Genomic DNA, 27,531 nt, shown 5'->3' with positions numbered 1-27,531 from the left:
GGAAAACAGTGATAAAGACTCCAACAGCTAAAGTAATGCTTCCCTCTTAAGAAAAATGCTTTTCTTAGTAGGCATGGAAAGAAAAATGTATGGGATAGGATCGCAGCTGCTCATACACCACCATGGACAGCACAAGAGAGAGCTTTGGGTACAGGTGAGCGGGATGGATGTGCAAGGTGTTTGCGTTTGGTTTGTTTTCTAGCGATTTCTTGGGAATGTGCAAAACTCGAATTGACCGTGATGATCCCTCTGGGTTTTTATCCATCCACAAGGCTTGGAAGGAGAACAGTATCATCTTGGCAGTGTGTGTCTGTCTGTTCAAATGGGTGCAACCCTGGGAGACACTACAATAAGTAAAAAAATACTGTAAAGATAATTTAAAAAGACTCTTCTGTACATCCTTTAAACAGCAAGGCCGTTTGTCTTTGAACTCTGCCTAATATATCATTATCTCCAAGCAGAAACTTATTAAGCTTCTACTGTAATTTTGTTGGGAGTTAAACATAAAATCATGTGGGTGGTGTATGTTTCACCATGTCACGGCTTCCCAAGGAAAAGTTATCATCATTTGTCACTGTAATACTGTGGCAAAAAGCATAAAGAGAACAAGCAACACAGTCATTTCACATCAGCTTTCTGCGCTGAGCTCCAGCTCCTGATGACTTGTACGCAGCGGCTATATTAAGAAGCAGGCTGTGCCATAATTGAATTAAAGGTGCAAAGGCATATAGGGCTGTGTGAACTCCCAGGTCAAGCTGCAATTGAATCAAACCCCTCTCTCCTCTCCTACACTGCTTAGCAGAACTGCTGACCAAAAGGTTCGCAGACCTACAAAACGCAGGCAGGAGTCCCCGCAGCTGGAGACACGAAGTTAGAGAGGGAAAAAATCTGTGACCTTCAGCTTTTATTTCGCACGAAGAAAGAGGCTTCTAAAAATATTTCACCATCATTTTCCTTCAGAGAGCAGTCAGTTGATTTGCATAAATGAAACGGCTCCTGTCAAGGAACCAGCAAGGAAAAGAAGGAAATTATCTGCCCCGAAAATCTGTAGCAAAGCTAAGAGCAGCATCGGCCAGAGGAGGGGAGATTTAAATGCTTTTTTGTCTGAAAGGTCGCTACAAAAAGCAGGGAGAGCATTACAGCCACTTAATGATCTCTGTCGCTGTGATAAATAACCAGGATCTTATCCAGCAGTTTATTAACAAACACTCCGTAGGACAGTACAAAAGGCCACGACATGGGGCTATTAGAAGAGTGTTTTCACTGAGTCTGATTAATAAAACCCAACACAAAACCTAAGGAAGATTAAAGTGGAGTGGTAAGAAGAGGCATTCCCGATAAGGCCTGAGGCTGATGTTGCATGCGCTGTCACCACTTACCAGTTTCAGTGTTTTCATGCTCCGTGTCAGTGAGGGTGAGGTTGGAGTTGGCCCGGCTCGACAAGCAGGAGCTGCGTCCGGACTTGGTGTTGCGTCCCCAGAGCCTCACGGGGTGCTCGGGTGACATGACCACGTCTGCCTCCGTGTCGGCATCCGAGCCGGTGCTGATGGAGTAGCCACAGTGTGGCAGCCCAATATCAGTCCGGTACAAAGTCCCGTGTGGGGGTGTCACATCTTCAAGACCCAGCTCTCGCAAGGAGAAGTTGGCTCCTGGGAGGAAACACAGCAACATGGTTACTCTTGAACAGGGGATAGGTTCATATCACACAAGTCAAGGACAGAACCATTCAACCTCTATCTTCAAGTGGGGCACACCGTTTCCTGTGTCCTATATATCATAGAATCACAGAATGGTTGGGGTTGGAAAGGGCCTTAAAGCTCCACAGGCAGGGACACCTTCCAGTAGACCAGGTCTCTCAAAGCTTCACCCAACCTGGCCTTGAATAAACCATACCAAAGATTGAACAATATCGCACCAAAGATTCCCCTCTTTAGTGGTCTTGCTTAGTGCGAGATCAAATGACCATACCAAGACCAAAAATCAGCTGGATTTCTGCTTCTGGAACCTGACAAAAACACAGGGCATGTTCAATGAAGTCATCAAATTTGAAAGCAAAGACAAATGGAGAAATGGTGGAATTATTTATGAGAGGCAAAAAGTAATCTTCTCTGGAGAGAAGCAAAATGAGGCATGCAATGATCAAAACTCCTACCATACACTTGGCAACTTTACTGCAATAGGAAATTTGAGTGAATTCTGATCATTGAAATCCCTGAAATTACATACTGGGGATTTAAATTTCCTTTGGCAATCTCACTTTCCCCTTGCTGACCACTCACACCTTGACTCAGTTTAGCTATTCATTCTGACAGTCACAGCAGAGGTTATTTGGCTGTGAATGCATGTAATTGCTGACTAAAAATACAACCCTAAGAATGACTCTTGAGTGAGTTCATGCCTAGTTACCTGCAGAACTTCAAAATCAGAGCAAATCAACGTGAAAAAGGCTTGAAACATTATCGCACTTTGGAAAGTTGCACAATGGGGAGAGCAATGAGCAGCTCCGCTTTCAGCCACATTTATTTACTAGTGCATGCTTTTGTTTTTCAACCCTGAATGTCTTTAAAAGAGTTTGGTCACCCCCGAATGCCTTTAGTGGCTCTGTGCATTTACACAGCACAACGCACCCGTGATCCCGTTACACTATGCATTGATGGGATGGATTAAGGAACTGAGCAGTGTTTGCAGCATAGACATGCTTCAAGGGGACAAATCCAAATGAGATCTCAAGCAAGGTTGGGGCCCAAACCTACATTTGACCACTGAAGTTCATGTCTACTCATTATTGACATCTGTTCGTCAGGTCTGGACCTCGAGGTTGCACCCAAAACTGAGTTATGATTCTCTCCCTTCCCAAAACCACACAATCATGTGGTTCTCCTCACATTTCCTTTTGCTGATGTTGAATATCACACAGTGGAAAATGTGTATCCAATAGAAACCGTCGGATTTATACTTTTCCAGAGTCTGGTTTAGCACTTGAGGAAACACCCTGGCTTTTTCCTGAGCCCTGCTGTGTGGGGAAGGTCTGTATTACAGCACACATGCATTGAATGACCAGCTGGCCCAAAGTAGATGCTATTTTACTACACTTTTTCGTTTAGTTGACTTTGCAGCTCATAGCGAACAGGGAGAAGGTGTTTGAATGCAAGATGAATAATGGAGCTACATTTCCATGTAAAGCTCAGAGAAAGAGCTGTTTGCCATCAGGAAGAAATAACCAATGCTCAGCTGGCTCCAGATCTACAGCTGATAATACTCAAACCGTATAAAGCTTTCGTGAACTTCGCACCTTTTTAATTGACTGAACAAAACTAAAGCTTTCACACAGAGTGGACAGATAAGGTTGCTTAGGGCTCACACCTTCATCAAAGCCCGGGGCCTTGCTTGGGAAGCACAATGCAAGCTTGTGGCAAATTAATCCATTTAACTTGATTGCAAAGTGGTCTGAGAGAGTGTCCCCTGCCACTCCATGGCATGAGGCAGCAAATGAACTTGACCTGAGTTATTAACACAAGGAAGCAGTATCTCCCCAGAGACCTCATTCCTCTGCTCCAGTTTTGACTTCTGTGCAAGGCCAGGGTAGTTTTTCAACCATCCTCCACGGAGTACTGTAAAAGGTCATCTTTTGGTTTTGCTTGTGTGTTTGAGTCACCAGTGGCGAGTTCCACCTTCCCGTGAAACAAGCCACATCATCAGACACGTCAATGTGCAGCATGACTGATGCTCTCCAGTTACAGCAGCTCATAAATTATGAAAAATGACTGCTACAATTAACTGAAAATCAAATTTATTTGCAATAAACAGCAGGAGATGCATCGATTTCCATACTCTATGCCCACCGTTGCCTTTTAAGCTGGAAGAACTCAAGTCAATAAAAGGAAGATAATAAATATCTGAGACTTTTTAATTCAGATCTGGTCTATTTTTTCCTGTGCTGACTTGCACGTTTGCTGGCACTCTCACTTGAGCTAAAACCATTTAAATGCTGACTTGTTTATTTACTGAATTTATTTGGTCAATTTGAAATGTTTCCCCCCTTCTGCCTCCCAAACCAATGCAGGAGAAAAATTCACTTTGCCTTGTTGATGTCAAGCAGGCTAATAAGGTTTGGTTTCAGGTGGCATGAGGCCAAGCAGCACCACAAAGTGAGGTGCATTCATGGCTTTCTGCCAGTGGGAGATGTGGCGCAGAAAGTCTGCTAAAGCTCTTCAGGCCAGTTTTGGGGATAAAATGGGAGAAAACCATAAATTGAAGAATCTGTGGGTGATAAATCAGAAGCAGAACTGGTGCCCTGACATGGTTAATCTTAATCTCTTCTCAATTAATTTCAGCCATTTAGATCAGTGGTTTTTACTATTTCTTGGTACCCTACGCAATTTTCCTGGGGCAATATGAACTTGTTTACAGCAAATTTATACTCCCTGTCAATAGACTGGCTCTATCTGATTTATCTTTTGTGGGCTTCGGAGGAGAAGTCTGTGGACCTGCACGGCCTCACAGACCTTCAGGTTGAAAACCGCTGACCTATACTAATTCACATCTATCCTGCGCAGTGAATATATTGTATGAAGTGATCAAACTCAATGACCTAAAAGGTGTCCTTTTCTTTCTAACTTCGTAGATTCCTTAGTGAGGATGAAGTGTTTCAGAGTTGCTAAGAGGAAAACTCCTTTTATGATGCCAAAGTATTACTTACAACACATATCGGCCCCTTTGTTTATTATTGCTTGTTGCAGTTATCCTGAGACACAAACACCAAAGCCATGTGCACAAAGATACTGCTGCAAGTCATTCTGCTTGTGCGTGCCTTCAAGATGAGTCTTGCAGGAAAACCACAAGTGCATGGTGTTTGAAGAGTGAAATTAAGCAGCCCCCAAGTTAAACGAGTGCAGTTACATGCATGCCTTTTGGACAATCAGCTTCTCCAAGCCTGGGTCAGCTATTTTATGTTCATTGTCTGGAATGCTGCCTACTCGATTTGACTCACTTTGCCACTTTGTGCTTTTTTTGATAGACTTCTAAAAATAATTTATGTGAAGCTCTGCTTGGATTCTGAACTAAGACACTTGTGTCTCTACAGGAAAATGAAGATGAGACTACATCAGGGGCCAGAAATCTGCCTCACGTAGGCAACAGCAGCAGTGAAAATATAACTGCATTGACATCAGGGTAGCAATAAAAAGGAGCCTATCTGGAATCTCTTTTAGGACTGTGGAGCCCATGCTGACCCATGAACCTCCACATCCTCATAGCTACTGTGACCCAGATTCACTAAATGGACTCCTGTAAATCATAAAAATGGTTTTCCCACTCGTCTAAAATTGAAGCATGTTCCCATCTCAAATTGACGGCCTGCAGGCCAGGTACAATGCCAAGGCTGTTAGTTTCCATCTGCATCTTCCTTCTTCCATGTTTCTTGGGTTTTGCTGTAGCCCAGATGGACAGTGTGGAGAGTGGAACTCTCCCCTCATTGCCTTCTGCCTTGGCATCCCTGCTGACTTCCTTCATGACATAGGGAAATGGTCTCCCGAGCAGGCAGGGACTTTCCATACCATGTCAGTAGCGTGCAGCATGTGCACAGAGGGTCGGGTCTCATACTGAGAAGTGGCAAAGGGCTGTTGGAGGCAGAAAGACTAAGGCACAGAAAATGTGACTTAGTAGATGTTAATGTTCACGGACTAGTGGCATCCCGCTTAATGACACTGGTTTGCACGCATCCCATGTATGTGCAATATATGAAGATGTTCCTTGTTTATCTCTTTCCTTATTCCTTGCTTTTGGGATCAGAGTCCTTCAAAGGCAGCCTCCCACCCAGCCCCAGATTAACTCATGGTACCTGCAGCAGCATCTGCTAAAATGGACTCACCTGCTCGGCAGAATTCATCAGCCTCCTGGTGAACCATGTCTTTGACCCTGTTGCTGTAGGTCAACCTGGAGTCTTGATCATAAGCCTTCAGAGTCTCACTGGAGCTGTAGGACTTCTGTGGTACCTTGCTGTCCTCGCTTTCAGCTGAAGAGCTGGTGTAGCGGCGCTCAGTGTCACGGCGCCGAGTCAGAGATCGATACGGCTTCCTTTCTTTTACATCCATGGCACCCTGGTCTGAGTATTCAACATTAAAATAATGACGTCTGTGTGGTGGTCAGATTGGAATAACCTGGAAGAGACAAGAAAAGAAATGGAATCATAGAATCATGGAGAAGTTTGGGTTGGAAGGGACCTTCAAAGGTCATCAAGTGCAACCCCCCTGGCAATGAGCATGGACATAGAATCGTAGAATAATTTGGGTTGGAAGGGACCTTCAAAGCTCATTTAGTCCAACCTCCCTGCATTGAACAGGACATATTCAACTAGATCAGGTTGCCCCGAACCACTTCCAGCCCCAACGATCTAGGTGGGATCTTTGGGCACCAAAAGGTCAATGTGCCTACTTAGAATAGAATAGTTAGGGTTGGAAAGGACCTTAAGATTATCCAGTTCCAACCCCCCTGCCATGGGCAGGGACACCTCACACTAAACCATCCCACCCAAGTCTCTGTCCAGCCTGGCCTTGAACACTGCCAGGGATGGAGCACTCACAACCTCCCTGGGCAACCCATTCCAGTGCCTCACCAGCCTCACAGGAAAGAATTCCTTATATCCAATCTAAACACCCTTTCACTGAACAAAAGAGATATAACTTAATGGACTACAGGAAAACCCTCCTTAGAATTACCAGGGAAAAGAAAGTCTCAATTATGTGTGACTCATTTAATGGTTGCCACAGCTAGCGGGACACAGACAAGTGGCAACCCGCATCTCTCTGAACTGGGCACACACTTGGGGATTTGAAACTGATTGTGATTTTCCTTGTCTTCTTTCCACAGGAAGTGATTCAGACACCTCCAGGAGTCACGTATTTGATCCATCAGTCACCTAATCTCTGGGAAATCAGGATGTGCTGAAATGTCTCCATTTGGGCAGCCAGAGAGCGTTGGAAAAAAGCTTGTCTTCTAGTTTTAAAAGTGACAGGTAGATTGTGAGGTCAGAATGAACGAATGAAAGAATGGGGCAGTGTAAGAAGGCAAAAGGGAAGGGAGAGAGAGAAAAGAATGAAGGGGTGAGATATGAACAGAAATCAGATGATAATGTCTTCTTATTCAGAGGGTTCATCTTTATTAAGCTAGAAATATATTAGAACTTAAGCAGAGTTGAGAAAGTGTAAATAAATGATAGTGCTCTGCTTCATGTAACAGCATGAGCTGGGATTTAAGCCTGTTGGAAAACCAAAGTATATATATGCACCAGTATGCAAACAGACACATTTGCAGACAGAGCAAATATAGAAAATATCAGAAATAAAACATAAATTCAAAGTGGTTTTGTCAAAATTATTAAGAAATTGTCTTTTCACTTCATTATATGCAGCAGAAAGCAAGAAGAAAAAGTCAGTCAGTCACTTGCAGCGAGATGGTAAAGTATGTTTTTGACTATCTAAACTGGTTTATACTGGTAAAACCCACAAACCAAACATTGAAACCTGCAATTACAGGCTGAGTTTCTCAGAAACTGAGTCCTGCTGACCACTAAAGAACAGAAACCGAGACTCTAAATGCCGTACCATGGTATTGTTATTTAGTGCCAGTACTTAAAATCAGAGAAGAAGATCAGAAAACACCTATCAGTTCTTGGTGGTTTTCATAGCAAATACGTATGGAAATGTGTTGGCGAGGACTGAATTGCGTTGTGTTGGCATTTCTCTCTTGAAAGGCTGAATCCTGAGCTCGCTAATAATATCTTACTGCTCTATGACTCTTAGATCCCAGCCTCAGATGCTGTGCCCTGGGTTTGTGTTGCAGCACAACCCAGCTATGGTGCAGTAGTCGAGGATGGATGCGCTGTGAGCTTTGCAGGTGGGTTTAGAGGGATGTAGTGGAACAGCATTTGTGGCTGTCAAAACTGTGAGCCTGATGGAAGACTCTTTGCACAGTTTCTGATAACCTACAAATCATAATACTAATGCAGAAGCTTGAAAACAGTGTTTTATTACTAATTCCTCACTTGCTCTCTAGCACAAGCATAACTAAGCAAATTCTTGACCTGAAGAAAGACTACAGGAGAAAGCAAGAGCTGCTGCATGGCTGTGAATACACCTGCACCCGGGTAAAGAAAAAGGGGGTCCCACTCCTATTTTGGCAGTTCTAACTCTGCTAAGACTGCTCTACATGTTTTGTCCCTTTAACTTCCCAAATGAACTTTGCAATGACAGAATCCCAGTTCCAATGACTTTTACAGTTTCTGTGGCACTCTTCCCGGAAATTAAGACACTACCTAAAAAAAAAATCCACTTAATGCTCTCCCAATCTATTCCAGTGATGGCAGCAGACCAAGTTCACACTTCCTATTTGTCAGCAAAAGGCATAGAAACTACTGAATACAAATGGAAGAGGGAAGCTGGTGGGGGGAAAGGTTGGAGTGTCTTATAATTGAGCTATGTTTAAGTCATCCGCAGAGATTTGAGTACCACTTTGATTTTAAACATGTGTTTAAACCCACCAAACTCACTGACTTCAATCCATTCATGTAAGTTCAATACCAACGGGACTACTCACCGGCCAAAATTTACACACGTTAAATGTTTTGCAGAGGTAAGGCCTGAGAGGTGCAAGCACTAAAGGCTGAATGTGGAAGCAGTACTGAAGGAAGTGGTTTTATGCTAAGCAGCAGTAGTAGTGTGCAAGAGATCTACCGAATATTGGTAGCTATTTTGCTCTATTGAATCAAACATATTGGCAATTTCACACTGGAGAGAGATAAAAGGAACAGAGCATCTGATTACTTTTCAGTGCACTGTCTTCCTCCCTTAAAACAAAATCAAAGCTTTTTTTGGCTTGAAAACCTGTGACTTGTTTTTTACAACTGTTATTGAATTGGTTTGTCTCCTTTATACCTTCTCTGTTTGTGTGAAACCCTCAAAAGGAGCAGGTTTGTTAGACCTTTTAATAAAACACCTTAAAATAGGCTCCTTCACAACGGCGTTGTAGCAGGAGCTGTTATAATGAACTCTGAAATTGTGGTTTATTGTCACGGGGAATGGAGATAGCAAAATGTGAGTGAGAAGTGGTTACTATATAAGAAAGAAATAGGGAAAGGTGGCTTCAATCTGCTCACGAGTATTGCAGCAACTCCTACCAAAGGCCAGTCATTTAAAACCCCTCTACTGGGAGGGGCACACAAGCCAAGAAAGCCTTTCTGCACAGTCAGAGCCACAAGGTACAAACAGGGTCTGTAATTACCATTAGTAACCTCGCAACATAGGAAATGGCCAAAAAACCCATCAGGAAATTGACTGAATTCCCACCAGATGAAGGTTTTTCTTTTCGTAAAGAAAGGTGCTGAAAATCTGAAATTCCTCCTACAGTTAATCAAAAATAGCCCTGTAAATTTGCACCATTCACATCCACATTCCTCTATAGCAGTGCTTCAATTCCCAAGTCGTTCGTGTCTTTATAAGTTTAACTCTCCTTAGCCCATTTCTTTCTCTGTCTCTCGCCACTTGGCTTGACTTTTCGACTAGAAAGGTCACCCCAAAACACATCGTGAAGCATTTTTTATTGTTCTTTTTTATTTAAAGAAGGAACCATTGCATTTAACTGACTTAAGTAAGTTTCCAGCACCTCTCCATGGACGTGCAGTTCTTGTCATTTCATTTTTATGGCCCAATTCCCAGACGGTTTCGATACCTCGCCTTCAATAGAGTTTTGTTGTCAGGGAATGTGCCTCACAGCGTTTCTGTGATAGATTATTATTTTTCTATCTGCTACTCCTTGTGTCTTGATTTCACTTCTGCTACAATTTCACCCGTGCCATCAACACCTCACATTTTTCCTGACTTCTCTGGCACACGCTGAATACAAAGGATCACACTCATCTCAGTTACATACTCAACCACCGGCTTCTTTCCGCCTCTAGCTCGTGATTGCTCCTCATAATTTTAAAAGCTTCCATAAACTTGCTGGATATAAAAACCCAAAGCTTCTAATATTGTCCTTTCCATCGCCTCACTCCTCCCTCCACAAAAGCACAGAAGCCTTCTGGGCTGAAAACGTAAGACTCAAATGCAGTTGATTTTAGGCTCTTTAATGTATTTTGTATAGATATAACATGATCTCAGTCCCTAGGTAATGCAGAGGATTATTATCCCATACCTGGAAGTGTTCAAGAGCAGGTTGGACAGGGCTTTGGGAAACATGGTCTACTGGAAGATATCCCTGCCTGTGGCAGGGGGTTGGAAGTGGATGAGCTTTAAGGTCCCTTCCAAAACCTCCAAACTGCTCTGTGATCATGCTCTGATCCATTTCCATTTAGGAAGCAATTTCTTGTCCTACAATACAGTGTTCCTGGTTTGATTCTTTCATCATACTGCTGTCTGCATAACATATAAAATTTCATCTTATTGTTTTACTCCAGGTCAGTTAATGGCAATAGCCATTCTTACTTCCGTCAGCCCTCTGAGTGTACGATCCCAGCTGGACCACAAGCTGGTTTGGAATGTAATTCACAACAGAAGGATCCTCCAGGCTTTATTCATTCAACTCGGAAAAATTCCACTGACCCCAGAAAGTGTTCTTCACATGCTAAAGCCTGTAAAATCAGACTCCTTAACATAGTTATATTTTTGAGAGGTGATGGACTCTTCTTGCATCCTTGCATATATGTCAAGAAGTGGAACGAAGAAATGAGCTTTCTAGTTCTGGTGCAGTGGTGCAGTAAGCACAACACTTATTTGCAGCTCTTTTTATGTTGCTTTTGCTTTGGTTGGCTCCCAAATAATCCTTTTTTATTATGTTTTATCCTTTCTATCTATCCTCCTCATTCTCGGTTCTGTTGCTTTTTTTGTTGCTCTTTGGAGCTTTGATTAACCACACCGGCTTTGTGCTGCAGGATCGCACTCAATGAATGGCAAGGGGAATGATTTATTTTCTGAGTCACTGCTCAAAAGACAAACTTCCATCAATCAAAAAGCAGACAAGAGACTATGACACCACAAAGAGATATGCTAGGAGGTGCTTACAGCAAAAGGGACAGGTGGTCTTTGATAGCTGACTTACATTGCAGGTCGCTAATCACAGAGATTAGCAGCAAGGTGATAGACAGTGCCTGTTCTGGAAGGCAGCATGTCACATCATCCAATTTGCTGTCAAAATGTGAGGGTTTAAATGGCAGAGATAGCTTTACGTGTTTCCTATATAGTTACGGCAATGGGATGATGAGAAAGCTGGAAGAGTGAAATACATTGTCTGCATGGACACGTGAACCCTTGGTGGGTTGATTCGGTTCACCTTTGCACTGGAATAAGCAAAGCGACTTCTCACAGTCATCTGTTTTCCTCCACAAAACTGCCTATGCAAAAAATGGCATCGTCTTACTTGGCAGGGCCTGCTTTTTGTCTTCTTAAAGTAGATCTTCTCATTCCACTGCTTAAGGCAATTTTTTTCCCCCTATTTTTTATTGCTGCTGCCCTTTGTAGAATGACTACAGCCACGGAATACTGAGCAGCAAGCTGGATTTTATTTTCCCTCCTTTGAGCTCCACAAATCAAATCATTACCTAAGACCTAATGCTGGTAAGTAGTGAGCAAGTATCCTTTTCTTCACTTTATAGAGGAAGAGCTGAGGCGTGGGAAGTCAAAGTGACTTGCTTAAGGTGGTACAAGAAGAAAGCAACACAACTGAGAGCAGACTCCTGATCTCCCAAGCTGAGCCTGATCCTGCGCCCCGGGTTTGTTGAGAATCAAGTCCCGTAAGCACAGCAGAATACTTAATTTACGAATTCTTGGCCAATGCATGTCTGAAATCTTTGTGTGAGAGGAGTCGTATGAACCTCAGGTATTATTAACAAGATGCTCTTTCATGTTTGGGTAGTGCCCTTCAGTCAGAAAGGCTGTGGAGCATGTACAATTGCAATTGTGTCTGACCAGTGCAGTCCCATGGTGAATGATGAAAACCCCACTCAAACTCAAAAGAAAAGAGAGGTTTTTGCCATGTGTACATGAATCTTCTCCAAAACACCACTGGATATTGAGATCAGACCAGCAATGTTAGTTGAGAAATTAGCTCCAACTCAGGACCCAAAGCAGCAACTGAAGATGTCTTGAGTTCAGATGCTTAAATGACTTTGTGGCTCTGGCTATCACTTCACATTTAGCACCTTATCGGAAACAACACAGCCCACTGTGACAGTCCCACCACACCTGCACAAGGATGCAAATGCCTGCTTCAAGGCTTCATATTCTGGTTTCATAACACAAAATGCTGAACCTGAGAAATCTTATTTGGTCATTTCTGTTTGTCCAGAAAAATCTGTGCTATTGCCTGCCATTCCACACCTGGTCTAAAGCGCGAAGCCAGCAGAAATGTAGTGTTGAATCTTCCAATATATTCAGCAAATATTTAAGCATGTACTTAGGGGTGATTCAAACCAAATTTGTATTGCCAGGTGATCAGAGGCTGCGATGATGTGATCGTAGCAAATACCCGACCACGGCTTAAACAGTGCGATGTTATTTACCAGGTTTCTGGGAGATTCTTCTATAACATAAAAGACTGCTCTGTTCTTTATTAAACTTTAAGCTTCAGATTTATAACAGAGGTTCAAACCCCAGGAGGTCTTTCTAGGAAATAAATTAAGCTGTAGGTATAACATCCTCTCACATTTTTGGCAAAGGCTTTGGAAAGAAGCAGGCACAAGAGAGAAGAATGAAGAGTCGAGTTAACACTGTTTGGCTTCAACCCAGTGCTTAAAGAAACTAACAAAAACTCCCTTTTCTGATCCCAACCACTAAGCCTTTCTTTCTACCGGTAAGAGACTTGCTAAGCAATTGGTGACGTCCTGGCCAAAAGATGTGGTTTTGTGACCCTTCCGTGAATAAATCTAAAACTGCAATGCAATGAGGCTGGAGGCCCAGAAAAGCTTGAAACAGTAGTTGAGATTTGAAGGATGGTGGGAAAACATGAAGAGGGCTGGAATGCAATCATCTCTGGTTTGCAAACCCCTAAGTCTTTCCTCATGGGCTGCAGCCTTCGGCCTGTGTTAGGGGAAGATTTGGGGGCCAGAAGTTTAAGAAGCTTGCAAATAGTTTCTGACTGGTATAAGCAGTTCGCAGCTGCACTCATCAGAACCCTCCCCAAACTGGAAATGGCTTTGGAAACAATCTAGTCTTTATATTAAAATACTCTTTATGAGTCTATCAGCCATTCTTGGACAAAGTGGGTTTTCTTCAAACCTCGGTTTAATAGATAATGCATAAGGGTATCTAAATAATAAATGCCAGAAGAGCCAGCCTGACAATGTAGACTGATTTAGGTTCTGACAATGCAGACTGATTTAGGTTCAGCCTGCAAATTGTTCCTGACTCGCTAAGTCAGACTCCAGGTTTGGGTATGTGGTGTGCCAGACATCCATAAACTGCAAAACCAGCTTGTGTATCGACAAGTCCCAGGGTGAGAAACACCTACATGGCATCGCATGCAGGCAGTCACTGAATGAATCCCACTAAAGCATTCCCATTCTTCCTCCATCACACACCATCTGCTAATTTGTGCTGCTTCCTGGAATATGGGAGGCTATGATTTAAGCCCTTAATCTGAATTTTATAAGACGAAGTCTTGAATGTGTCTCAGAGGTATCTAGGAAGCGCTAAGCTTCCTCTGTCTGTTTGGGGAACTCTTCGCTTTTCCTTCCAAACCCCATAATCAGAGTCTGTTTTCTTTCTGAAAAACAACAAAATGCCTTTGATAGTCTCTACTCATCTCCTAGACAATAAGAAAAGGCTGGTACAGGGCTCACTCAGGGTGGTAAACTTTGTACCCACTCTTGGGTAAGCTCTGTAGCTAATTCTTAGTGGTCTTCTGTGGCCTACAGGCAACCTATATAATAATGGTGGCCCGTATGAAAAGGTAGCAAGAATCCCCAGACAAATCCCATGCGCGCCTTGTGCCATTCAACCTCTTTGTCACACCGTTTGGAGAGGGAATTCCCATGCTTAGGTACACTCTTCTATCCCCGCTTCTTTGCCAAGTAAACTGAACAAGGAACCTGCATCTTTTTGTTATCCCTGTACTCAGTGCAGTCATAAGCAATGTTTGCATTTCTATGAGCTTCTAGGAAATATAGGAAGAAACAATGGCTTTTCTCTGCATACGGGTGTACGAAGCAGAACTAGCAATCATGGTAAGGATTCAGAGCAACCAAACTCCTTTTTACACAGGAAAACTTTATGCAGGGCTGTGCATTAGCTGCTCAAATAGCTGACTATACTCAACAACTTCATGCCTGTTGTCTATATCTAGTTGACCATCCTATGAAGTGCTCCTGAAATCATGCAAAGCAGAATGATGCAGTGATGCAAAGCAGACCATCATGCTCTATATCCTGTCTCCCAGTGGTGAGCGCTTTGGAAAAGAAGGGGAGAGTAGTTGGGAACAGTGATTTAGGGAATAAGGTTGGTCCTTCCCCTAAATACACATCCAGAAATTCAGCAAATTTCTTAGCAGGACCACTGGGTTTGACCGGCCTTCATGGTCCTGTCCTATGAGACTTTGCCTAACCCCATTTAACTCTTAAATGCTTTTGGCCTTTGTCAAATCCTGTGAGTAGTCCCCCAATGTGATTATGTGTTGTGTGAAAAAGCACACAGCCCGATCCATAAGATCAAGGCTTTGAACTCGTACCCACTCTCAGATGTACCTTCTTTATCACTATTATGCATTATTTCTGCTCTTATGGGAGAGAAACAAATGAAGGCTGGGATTCTTTAAGGAAAGAAGGCATGCCTGCCTTTTCTCCCTGCAGTCAGCACTGCAGGCTCTAATCCTGCCTGCAAACACACTGGCACTATCAGGAGTGGCTGTGTTTGCTGCAGGAAAGCTGAGAAAGAGAAAACTGTTGGTAGATAAAGTTTAAAGCATAAACCTTGTCGTGTGTCTGTATCCCTCAGTTAAGTCATCACGTTGGTGTGCACCTTGGATGTGAAACAGAGTTCAGTGCACATCTCCTGTTCTCTACCCTTTGGATGCAACTCGGCGTGTGAGCTGCTCACAGGGTGACAGCTTGAATGGAAGGAGATTTGTAATGGGTTTTGGGGTTTTTGTTTGGCTTGGCTGTGACAGTAACAGAGTAAGAGTTTATGCTTGCATTGGCTTTTACTACTGCAATCGAACGTCAGGGGATGCCTTAGGCTCAACTGAGTTTGGAGGAGTATACTCAAATGTATGCTCAAAAAGCATTGCTAGGCAGAGATTCATTTCGTACCTGCCTATTTATTAACACTATTTATACAGACACTCTGCAGATCTTCCTGCAGCAAAGGGAAGCTCTCGCCTAATCAGGTAGGACAAACAGCATAGGGAAATGTGAGTATTACCATCCCTCTTCTGCAGGCAAAGGCAAGTGTCCTGTCCAGATTACAGGACCCAAGCAAGTAACACCCCACAGTCCTGCAGGATTAGTCACAGACAACCTGTCCTTGTCTTACTACAGTATCACGTGTAAAACTGCCCCTGCTCTTGTCACAGATGCTGTGGTACTGGGCAATCTGTCCTCACTTTGCTTCAGCAGGGAAAGAAACAAGCCTGTTTTCTGGTACTGATAAAATCCCCCAAAGAGTAAAACTTTAAACTCAGTTTATTAAAATATGAATTATCTGTAAAAAGGCTGAAAAGTCCCATGAATTGATTTCTGATTGTCTGTGGACTTATTTTAGGACTTCTCTGTGAGATAATCAGAGTGCATTGAGAGATGCTAGCGATTGATTAATCAGTATAACCCCTACTGTGTCCAATGCTTAACTTTCAATTACACATCAAGCTTATGCAGTAGGCAGTGTATTTTTCTTAGGTAAAATGCTATGGGGAGAAAATAGAGATAAAAATAGTAAATTATAAATAGCAAATAATCACTATTTCATTTTTTTCTTAAACAAAGGGCTCCCTCATTGCAATAACAAGGAAGGGTATCACCTCTAAGAGCATTCTAAGCAGATGCAATCCCTCTTACAAAGAGAACTTTATCCGACATCCCCACAAATCACTGTCTGCTTGACACAGACTATGCTCTGTCAAGAGGACTCACATCTGGTTGCAGCTCAGCACTGACGTGTACAGGGTATGAACTTCCAAAATAGACTTTGATGAACTCTTCCAGATGTACAAATGCTGCAGGACTGCAAGATGATAGAGCAAGGGGCAACGGGTTCAGGCTTAAACAGGGGAGATTTAGGTTACCTATAAGGAAGAAGTTCTTCCTTGTGAGGGTGCTGAGGCGCTGGCACAGGGTGCCCAGAGAAGCTGTGGCTGCCCCATCCCTGGCAGTGCTCAAGGCCAGGTTGGACACAGGGGCTTGGAGCAAGCTGCTCTAGTGGAAGGTGTCCCTGGCAACACAAACATTCTATGATTCTATGTATTAAGGAGAGGGCTTAATAAGCTAATGACAAGCGGTACTGTAGCTCAAGTAAAAACGTAAACCACTGCATTTATACTCTCCTTGCAAAATTCTGCTTTCCTACTTGCTCAAAGTATCAGAATAACAGCAGGGTTAATTTTTATTTAGTTCTGGCCTTTTTGCCACCATGGTAAAAACACAGACGGTAAAATTGAGATTCTGATTTTATGTTTCAATTGTAAATCTACACGGCAGGGTGAGCAGGCTGCCCATATACGGACCATTTGTCTCACTTCACTTCGGATCTAAGTCCTGCAAACATCTACAGCCAGTCGCACTTGATTCCTTCTACAATGTGTGAAGAAAAAAAAGGCGTTTCTAGGGCAAGATTCATTAAAAACTATTTCAGACATCTATTACACACACAGGTAGAACGTTACCTGCAAGCGACTCTTTCTCTATTGACTCCAAGGGGACCCTAGGTTGAGAGCACAGACAGGAAGGGAGGTGACCTGAACAAGGTCACGCAGGAAGTCAATGGCCAAGACTGCACAAACCCCAGCTCCTGCTTGCACTTCAGAAGCCTGTTACCGGAGCTATAGGATTTTGTACCAGTACGCATGAAAGCCAAGTAGCTTTCACATTTTTCAGTAGACAAAATGCTAGGTAAGAGATTAAGTGATTTATCCAAGTCCAAACTGGAAACTAAAATATAGATTATTAGTACTAAGACCATTTATTTATTGACTAAGTGATAAGTCATTCAATTTTCGACAGGAAAATGTCCTGTATTTGACTTTTTTTGTGGCAAAACACACTTACTTATTAAGTCATTCTTACAATGAAGAGAAAGTTTGTGTGCCATTGAATGAAACAAGTGGAAAGGCTCACTGTTCTGCTGCTTTGCTACCATGCCCAGGAATCCAGCCTGAGGAATAGGCAGCAAAAAGACCTTGGAGGGAGAAAAGGGAAAGGCAAACGAACGACTTGGGGAGGGGAGGAGGCAATTGAAGATGTAAATGGCTCTTCTTAGCCATACCTTTAATGACTACTTAGACCAAAGATTAGAAGTAATTGAACTAGCTCTCAGTCAACAAAAGATGCAAATAGATCGTAAAGCAGAGTAGGATTACATTAATTTACACTAAAGCAAGAGTAATTAGTCAGTGTTTGTGCAGTGCTTAGAGAGCAGAAAATGCTATATAAATGTTAATTATTACTATTTGTTTCAAATAGGTGCAACAAACACAATCTTTTATATGTCTTAGGAGGGAAAAGACAACAATGCAAACCTCAGTAATGGGGCTCCAGCATTTAACTGAGACATAGCAAAGCACATTGGGAAAGACACAGAGGTCTTATTCAGTTGCTATCTTTGAGCTGTGAAGGTTTCATTTGAAGTCATAAGTTGACTTTCTATCTCCGGAAAGCCTGTTTTATGGAAAAGGAAAACCAAAAATCCCTCGCCCAAACCACCAGGGCTAGATGCTTATGGTGAGGCCACTACTTCTGCAGTGTACTGTGTGCAGTTCTGACCTTGCACAAGGTTAAAGGACAAGAGAATTTAGGAGATGGAGGCCATGGGTTTAAGTAGCGAGTTAATCGTCGTTTGGACCATGCAATCCTTCCTGAGATGAAGAGATAGCAATGTCTTCGGCACAGAGTCTGGGAAACAGCACTGGTTTCCCCTATGCCTAGCTGTGCCACTAATTTATTGCGTGATCCTGGACAAAGCATTTAACCTTTTGGGCCCACTTTATGAAAAACAGATATAACCATTCTCAGCTGTTTCACAGCCAAGGAAAAGGGTCCTGTTTGATGCTTTTAAACATGTTATTTCAATAAAGAATCTAGGGGATATGTATCGCTATTAAGAAGATGACTGTGAGAGTCTAGGAGTCTAACAAGAAACTTATTAGGTGAGATCATACAGTTTCAGGATGGATTCTGGGCCATGACATGCTAATGATTCGCAAAGATTATTAAGCTCGTCAGAATCATGGACATAAAAGTGAAGTAAAATGCTTATCTGCTTTTTTGCAGTAAGTTCTTGACCCAATTTCCTTCCTACCTTGGCAAACACTTGCAGAGAAGAATGATAAATAGCAGAGGTCCGACCACTTTGAATGGTTTAGAAATCGCAAAGGATAATTCAATTAAAAAAGCAATTTATATGAGAGAAATATTTTGCCAGGATATGAGCTAATAGGAACCTATATTTAGTGCTCATGACTTTCAAAGCAGTACACAAATGTTAATTTATTAGGTAACAATTATATCTGTAAAGAAGGAAGTGGTACAGATGGAGGCAGAGGAGATGGCAACATTCCCTCAGCCATGAGCTCCTGAAGCCCAGCGTTTCATTGTACATATCATTGCCCGAGTGAAGCCGGATCGATGCTTACATCTGTTGGATGCAGAAATCAGCAGGCAATCCAATCGCCAAGAAGCCTTTAAACATAAGTTTGTTTTTAGCAAAGTTCAGGCTCCTGGGTTTGTAAATGTCAGCCTCAGTGGAGGAGGGATGGTTCCACGTCTCAGCGTTTCTGGTGACAAACCCAGCTTGAGATGTTCCCTCCTGGCAGGGCTCAGCCACCCTGCTGCTCGCTGCCTCCCTAGGGATACTGATGCAGCTGTTTGTAAAAGCACACCATAAGCAGATCAGGGAAATGGCCTGGAAATGAAAAGGAAAAAAAAGAGCCCTTATCTGGCAGATCCTTACCTTCTTATTGTGTAAATCTACCCCAACTTTAATGGGGCTAGGTTAAAATCAATCTGGTTCTGCAGTGGGCTTTCACAAGTATATAGGGATGCTGGGGATGGACTCTTCATTAGGGACTGTAGTGACAGGACAAGGGGTAAGGGGTTAAAACTGAAACAGGGGAAGTTTAGATTGGATATAAGGAGGAAGTTCTTCACTGTTAGGGTGCTGAGGCACTGGAATGGGTTGCCCAGGGAAGCTGTGAATGCTCCATCCCTGGCAGTGTTCAAGGCCAGGTTGGACAGAGCCTTGGGTGCCATGGTTTAGTGTGAGGTGTCCCTGCCCACGGCAGAGGGGTTGGAACTGGATGATCTTGAGGTCCTTTCCAACCCAAACCACTCTATGATTCTAAGTACTTGCACTGGCTCAGGCAAGAAGGCAATACACTGGGATGGGAAGGAAAACAGATCGGGAAACATTCTTCCATCTAAACTGGAAGATGGATCTATATCCAGTTTAGGTCATGGCATGCAATATCTCACCTGATCTGAAAAATCTGTGTTTCTAAGCAGTTTTCAAGCCGTAGAACATGGGCTTTCTAATAACCCTTCTAATACATCTTTCCCAGCTCTGGCCCCTACCACCCAGCACATTTTATGACTGAGAGATAATATCACTCCGTTTCTGCCAAGAGATCTGCTGCTCATGGAAGCTGCCTTGCTGAAACCCCTCTGCTTCATGTCCACACCTCATCCATTTCTCCTTGCTCGGAGACCGAAGTTTCCCTGTTTTAATTGGAATTTCTGTTAACACTTCATTGTCTCTGCCATGGTTTTACCTCTCTTGAAAACTGAGGACAAATTGAAAACTGTTGACACAGTCCAATGCAGTCAGCATTTTCTTCCTCTTTCTTTCCCCTTTTGTTTCTGTAGCAATTCTTGGTATCCCATGTAGGAGAAATGGATGTGAAACAAAGCCAAAGACAGATTTGCTCTTCCCTGCCTCTGAATGTTCTGTTTTGTGAATCACGTTTTAAGATATTTTATATATTTTATATATTTTTTTATATTTTTTATATATTTTAAGATACTCAACAAAGCTATTCAACAAAACACCTTTCTGCCCTTGTATTTCTGACCGCTGACGAGTGAGTTCGTTGTGTCATCTCCCGACTAGCATTGGGGTTTACACCAGCAATGGCTTTTGTGAACTGTGCATCCGATCCAAAGCCCATTAAATTACATGGAAGTGTTTTCCATTCATTTCACCTGGGGAGTAAAATGGGGCTTTATAAGCTCAGCTCCCTGCAAAAAACCTTTTAACGTTCACGTTTATGGCATGGGCTGCACTGCATCGTATTTCAGCCTTCAAAAGTGTCAGTGCTGGGGATGAAAAGGTATAAAATTAAGAAATTGGAGTCTTTTGGAAATCTCCGTCCCAGAGTGAGCCAAAATGAGCCTATGAAGAACCACAGAAGAAAGAACATGGTCACAGATGTAGCCTGTGACCTTGGGAACCTCTGCTTTGCAAGGATTCCCCCCCAAGGACCTGCAAGGGGGCCTGGGTTCGATGAAGAAGGTATTATTTCCAAAGTCAGGCTCCTTTCTAGCATTACGAGGACAGTGCCTGCTATAATTCAGGCATGTTTGAAGTTCCATTCCCTAATTATATGGAGCTGGGGCCTGGGGCAGGCTGGTGTTCAAGCTGTCACTAAACGCTTTCAATGCCATGTGGGGTCATTAGGTTTACAAACAGGTTGAACCTAAACACTGGGGCCTGTGCATTCAAGCTGATTCCTTGGGTAGGTAAAGAGGTATTTGTGTTTTCATTTAGCGTGAGTGATACCAGCACCTGCCACTTGCTCTGAACAGAGCAGTTAACCCATAACTCCGTCAACTCCCGTTGATGGAAAGCAAAGCAGATGAATTAATGGCTCCCCTGAGAGGAGCGAAGGGAGAAGACTCATGTAAACAAACACCTCACAAAATACAACTGTATTAATGGGAATGGAAATGACAGAGAAAACACCTCTCCCCATCCTTGATAAGGCACAGCAGGCTGGAGGCAAACAGCCACAGTGATGCTAAGGGTGGGGAACATACGGCAGGCGCTTCGCAGCTCGTGCAGTGGCAATTAGTGCATCCCCAAAGCAGATGAAAGTCTTTTGGTCCTGCTAATGGCTGGGATGACTTTGCAGCTCTCTTGAAGCCTACGGATGTGTAAATACAACCCTTGCCCCTCTTTTTGGGCACACATGCTGGCAGATGCGCCCTACAAGCTGTAATTAAAAGGGAAAGGAGGTGGAATATGTGATCCTTTTAAAAAGCTGGTTTGCTCTTAGGGAAATATAGAGGCTGATCCATGCCCCTTGGCTTCATTCCTCATCTGAAGGTGGGTTCAGTATCTTCAGCTGCTTGGTCCCAGATGTGGGGATGTGATGCTGGGACATAAACTGAAAAGCATTCGATTATTTCTTCTGTAAAGGGATAATACAGAGACACTTAAATATCCTGGTGATGGCAATGTTACAAAACACTTAAATATCCTGGTGATGGCAATGTTATAAAGAGCCAAATCTATAGGTCAGTTGTGCGGGCACTAGCCTGGACACGGATCTGATTAACAGACATTTTTCCACTCCCCATCTCTGTGGTTTTCCTCTCTCAAATCTCCTTCTCCCTTTCTCTCTCTGATGGGAAACTGAATTTTACTTGCTTTTCCTATGGCTGCTTTCAAATGGTCCTGGGCACACAGGGTTTGTGCACCTCACAGCCCTCCGAGGCAGGGAAATGTTTGCCTGGACACAAAACGAAAGCAAAGACCTTTGTCTATCTCACCTTGACTGCTCCTTTTTACCCACGTGTATCTCCTTCCTGGAGATACATAAGCATCTGTGGGACTCTCATCTGGTGTAAAATGAGTGCAGAAATGGAAATAAATCAAATGCATCCAATGTGGTTCACTGCTGTATGGTGCGTTGGGGAAGCAGGATCCACTGGTGGCCAAAGCTATGGTCTGAGGGAGGGTTTATGAGAGACAATAATGCTGTGTTTAGGGTAAAGGCAGGTCCCACATCCCTGTCACCCTGCTGTCCTGGTCAGGACTGCACCATAACTCCCATCTGCTCTGCATCCCCAGATGCTGCAACATCTGGATGGGGAGGGTGTGAAGATTTTAGCCAGATTGGAGGCTTTTAAGTGCGGTTTTGCCTCCCTTGCACCTCAGCTCATCCAGGAACGTGGAGGAGCAGCCTGTAGCTGAGCTTTCTCAGCTGAGCAGAGCTTGTGTTAGGCCAAAATTGTAATTCAGGGAAGGATCTGTGTAAGGAGGGACGAGTACAGCATCAAAGCGAGGAGCTGTAAATGGAAATCTTATTCACATGTGTTTTACCTCCTACCCTGGCATTGTTCAGTGCCTGTGCGTTGGCTTGGACTGAAGCCAACGAGTCAAACAACATTCTCCATGTAATTATATGCTTAATGGGAACAAGCAGAGGTCTCCATGGCCTAGATTTGGAGAGGATTGTTTCTTAAGTAGCTGCCTCTGAGGATGAGGGGTGGGGGGAACATGCAGAAGCCAAGGGAATGAAGTGTTGTTGGAAAGGCACCAAACATGGTGGGAATACATGGTCTAGGGGCTCTGCTCTGCTCCCCAGCCAACTCTAACAGCACTCAGTGGTTGCTTTGGCACCTCTTTGGATGGCAAATAAAGAGCAAGAAGTTGCAGCAAATGATCATCTTGCCCTGTTGAGAGCCTGCCATCCTGAGCTCTGAAAGCAGATGGTCACATTGGTGCCAAAAGCAGTGACCAGGAGTGCAACGGAGGTGACCTGGCTGGACTTGTGGTGACAGGGGGTATTTCCACATCACCCTTTCTTCTACAGGTTAATGGTCCTATAAGGGCAGCAGCAATAAATAAATGAATGTGCCTACCACGGAGCCTCATTACTGTAAAGCCCAGCATTACAATCCTGTTTATTTACCCTGTAGAAGCTAGGTTGGCATGAGGATGGCAGGCATGAGCATCCTTCCACCTTCCCTTCCACTACTTCTGATGCAGCAACAGCAGGAGAGCAGGCAGAAAGCTGGGCTTGGTAATGGTTTAAACCCCTGATTTAATGCTGCTGTGCAAAGCTACTCTCGATGGAAGGGCTCTGCATAAATGTTTGGGGAAGGGGTGTTAGGATCACAGACAGACACCACTGAGATCCTGGCCTAAGGCAAACATGCCTGTAGCTCTCTTGCTTCATGCTTTTCAGCTCAAATTAGCTGATCCATATCAAAGTGGGCAGCTCTTTTCACGGGGGAAAGAGGAGAGAAGGTGTATACCACATACCTGACTCCAGGATTTTGGGAACAAGGTAAATGTGAAGGGAAAAGGGGAGAGGCAATGGTTGGGACCCCAGTATTGGGTTCAGGCTCAGGGCAATGCTTTCTCCTATAGGACTACAGAGGTAAAAACACTCCAGGAGAGTACTTAAGCAGTATATTAACGGTGTCAATATTAGTTGCTACTCTCTCTTTATTGTTTCCTTAGTTAACAGATCCCACCCCTTTCCTGGCCTGTGTTTGCGTTTTATAAACCAGTACAAGAACTACAGCAGCTTTCCAGTTGGCCCAGGGTTTATATAGGCTAAGGATGAAATCAAAGCATTTCACTAAGATAAGAAATGGCCTTGGTAATTTGTAAGTTTGGAAACATGTATTTAAACTTTCTTCATTAAAGCGAGCAAACACACAAACAGCAACAAAAGCTGTAAATGCCTTTGATGGTTACATTTATTGCTAAACAGGAATACTAATAATGTATTGGTCCTCAACCAGCTTTTACACCAGTCTGATCTGGGAACGGCTCAACTGAAATCAGAGACACAAAGGAGATATCTACACTAGTAAACTGAATATTTTATTACAGTAAATAACAGTCTGGGACTGTTCCCTCGTACTGAGGCCAACTGGCATGGAGAACCCTTCATCTATATAATAAATCCTCCTAGTATCCAAAACAGGGTGACTGGAGTCTGCTCCATTTTGGGTCTGCTCCCTGGCCCATGCTAATGCCTGAGCCCTGCTTAGAAATTGTTTGGCCCAGGTGAAAGCATTGCCAGGCACCTCTATTAATTGTTGTTCAGTTATTTATCAATACACACCGTCACTCCCTGGTATTGTTTCATTTACTACCACGAACAGAGCCAAACCCGCAGCTGGCCAAGCTGTAAGGAAATAGGTACCTCCATATTTACAGTAGTTTTCAGCCTGTTTAGTAAACCAAAATGTGCTTCTTGTTTTGAGTGAAAATTAATTACCCAAGCCATGAAATCAGTGTGATATCCTGCTCTTTAACCCATGCTAGCAGCGCATTGCAGAGACCTAGGAAGAGCTAGGTGGTGGTAGGCTCACAGGCTTGAACGGCACAAAAACTGGGACCTTGGATTTGGTTTTTAAGGAAATCCCTGCTCCTTCCCTTTCCTCCCAAGGTTATTGAGCAATGTAATTTTTCTCAGCGTTGAATTTAATGTTCTTTCTTCCTCCTCTTTCTCTGAAGAGTAAAAAGAACAAATGAAATGAAATGGATGTTTCATTAGAAGTCCATCGATAGAGCAGATATCATTTAGAGCAGGCTGTCTAGGAGTGAAGGAGCATGAGCCAGAGAAGATGCATTGCCAAGTTGCCCCCCCAACCCCTAATCTCTGATTTCAAGCTATTACATGGAGCCCTACAAATCAGCAAACAATAGGAACAATAATGAAAGGGCGTTTAAGAAAGAAAGATGTCATTTGGGGGGGATTACAGAACACGAACGCTGTCTCTCCCAGCTCTTGGCAAAGAATGAATTGGAACCGCGTTGTCGCCAAATCAAATATTCCTAAAGCACCCCTAGGGATTGTTTTGCAATTCTGTTAATATTTTAAAAGCATCCCTTGATCTCACCCGTGCCTGCCTGCAGCTATGATTTCATTACGTGCTGAAACAGATGTCTTCCCTCTCTCCCTTCTCCCCTCTTTCTCCTCAAGTTTTCACCTTAGTACGGTGCGTTATGAACAACCGATTCCGAGGCCCATGGGCACATGGGATCCACCAGGAGACAGAGCAATTTAAGGCTGCCATGCTTGCAGGATTGGCCTTCTCACCAACACCGGCCAGCCACCAGTGCAATAAAAGTCTTGGGGTAGAAAACAAGATCAAAACGTAACCGAACAAACAGAAACATTCCCCCAGAGCCATAGGGAAAGCAGAGCCATGATTGTTCAAAGCAGCTTGGTGGCCTGATTCGGAAATCCTATCTGCAAGCAGAATTCCCAACATAAATTGCCTGTACATTACCCATAACTCTCTTTTTTGAATGAAAGCTGAATAAGCAGGGATCGGAGGGGCATGCCAATGGACGAATGAAAGCCTGGGTTCTTTGTACACTTTGCTATGAAAAAACACTTAGCAGAGACCTAACAGGATCAAGGCTATCTACCTCAGCAGTATTTATGCTGCTGTTTATCTTCTGCATGGCTGACATAAAGGTGGGGTCTCCCTGAAGGTCAGGGCTCTGATTTTGCTTGACATCCGTAAAGTGCCATCCATCAAGTGAATAAATCATGAACCACAAAATGATAGAAAGTATGGCCAAAGCAGGTCAAATGCTCTGTCCCTGGCCAAAGAACAGGCAGCTGAACAGCGCTACTCCTAGCAATGACCCATGCTCCTACCTGTCCATCACCATAAAAAAGGATTGGCTTGTTTTCTGGCTAATCTCTTTCTATTTGTTTTCATCAGTTCTGTGGTTCTCAGAAGTGGGTATCACACCGAGGTGAACAGAAAGGTAGAATGATTAGAGGACTGTGCACTCATTAGTAATAGAAGTTTCCCAGTCAAACCCTGTTATGAATAAAAATGACTTCCCCATAAAAAAAGCTTATGAAATGACCACAGATGGTGTGCTGGAAAGCAGAGCTCCAGTTACAGCTGGGGAAGCAGAGGCAAAGAGGAAGAAAATCAAGGGACAAACCCATGTGGTGAATCACTCGATGCCTCAGCTGGCAGCAGAACCAGGAACTGAACAGAGATGTTCTGTTTCCTGGTCCAGATCTAGTCTAAGTCTTGCGGTTAGGCCAGTCTCAACTCTGAGACGTTTATGCTCTTCTGTCACTGCGGGGGAAGCATTATCTGCTGGAGAGCACATTTTCATCCCAAACTTGTAAACTTCACAGCTAAAATCGCTTCCTCCCTCCCCTTGCCACATGGCTTGGCTTCTTTCCTTCCTCGTTCAGTGTATTCAAATATGCAGATGCTTCAGAATGGATATTTCAGCGGTGACATCACATGCTCCTTCTAAATTTGGCTATTAAGCCATCTTCTTTCTTTAACTGTCTTTTAAATAGAACAGAGCTGGATTGTTGGACATTTTATCTGTATTGCTTGTAAGGCCTCATTTAATATGTAGACTGCAGGCAGCAACAGTCAGACATATGTTTTACCTTTCTAGAAAGACACCAGTTTGACAGCAGAGGACCGGGCAACTTCCTAAGTAGAAAGCAGCCCGATTCACAGAGAGAAATAACTGCTGCTAGTTCAGATCTGATTAGTTCTAAAGACCACCTGAAGACCAGCCTTGTCTCTGAGAGGCACCTGCATACAGTAAGTTGGCTGTGGGGATCCTGCAGGTGCGGTTATGTTCTACAGCTCTCTTATGGAGGATGTTGTGGTCCAAGGACAATACCTAAAGGCCCTGCCTGCAGGGCTCAAATCTCAGAAGGAGACATTTTCGTATCATTTAAGGAGAGAAGTCTATGCAAAGGCTGAAGGAGGTTGCACATCTGGCAGGCACGGAGAAATAAGAAGATAACAGTAATAACCAGGGGAAGCTAAAGGGAAACCTGCAATAAATGGGGACTCTTTACAGCAACCGCGGAGTTACCTTCCCAAATCAAGAGAATCAGCCTCCAGAACAACAAAAGGAGCAAACAGAATCACAGAATCCCAAGGGTTGGAAGGGACCTCAAAAGATCATCTAGTCCAACCCCCCTGCAAGAGCAGGGTAACCTACAGTACATCACACAGGAACTTGTCCAGGCGGGCCTTGAATATCTCCAGTGTAGGAGACTCCACAACCCCCCTGGGCAACCTGTTCCAGTGCTCTGTCACTCTTACAGTAAAGAAGTTCTTCCTGATGTTAACGTGGAACTTCCTATGTTCCAGCTTACACCCATTGCCCCTTGTCCTATCACTGGATATCACTGAAAAAAGCCTAGCTCCATCATCCTGACACCTACCCTTCACATATTTGTAAACATTGATGAGGTCACCCCTCAGTCTCCTCTTTTGCAAGCTAAAGAGACCCAGCTCCCTCAGAAGGTACAGAGAAGCTTTAAAAAATGGAGTGTGCTCCAGCACCTGATATGTAAACAGGATTAAATTCG

At 43.6% G+C, this 27,531-nt stretch overlaps 1 protein-coding gene across 5 annotated transcripts in view; it reads right to left on the bottom strand.

Moving 5' to 3' along the window:
* The window catches only part of TENM4 (teneurin transmembrane protein 4), a 772,055-nt gene that overhangs the window by 359,343 nt on the left and 385,181 nt on the right, over positions 1–27,531 (bottom strand). For all 5 annotated transcript variants that reach the window (XM_065678851.1, XM_065678850.1, XM_065678853.1 and 2 more), the window contains 2 exons: positions 5,870–6,158; positions 1,380–1,649 (listed from right to left, as the gene is read on the bottom strand). In XM_065678851.1, the coding sequence (XP_065534923.1) occupies positions 1,380–1,649; positions 5,870–6,092 (493 nt within the window). In that variant the 5' untranslated portion in view covers positions 6,093–6,158. The remainder of the gene's footprint in view (positions 1–1,379; positions 1,650–5,869; positions 6,159–27,531) is intronic.

The sequence above is a fragment of the Lathamus discolor genome, chromosome 4 (genome assembly GCF_037157495.1).
Source record: "Lathamus discolor isolate bLatDis1 chromosome 4, bLatDis1.hap1, whole genome shotgun sequence".
Classification (NCBI taxonomy): Eukaryota; Metazoa; Chordata; class Aves; order Psittaciformes; family Psittacidae; genus Lathamus; species Lathamus discolor.
This window is presented reverse-complemented; position numbering and strand designations above follow the sequence as displayed.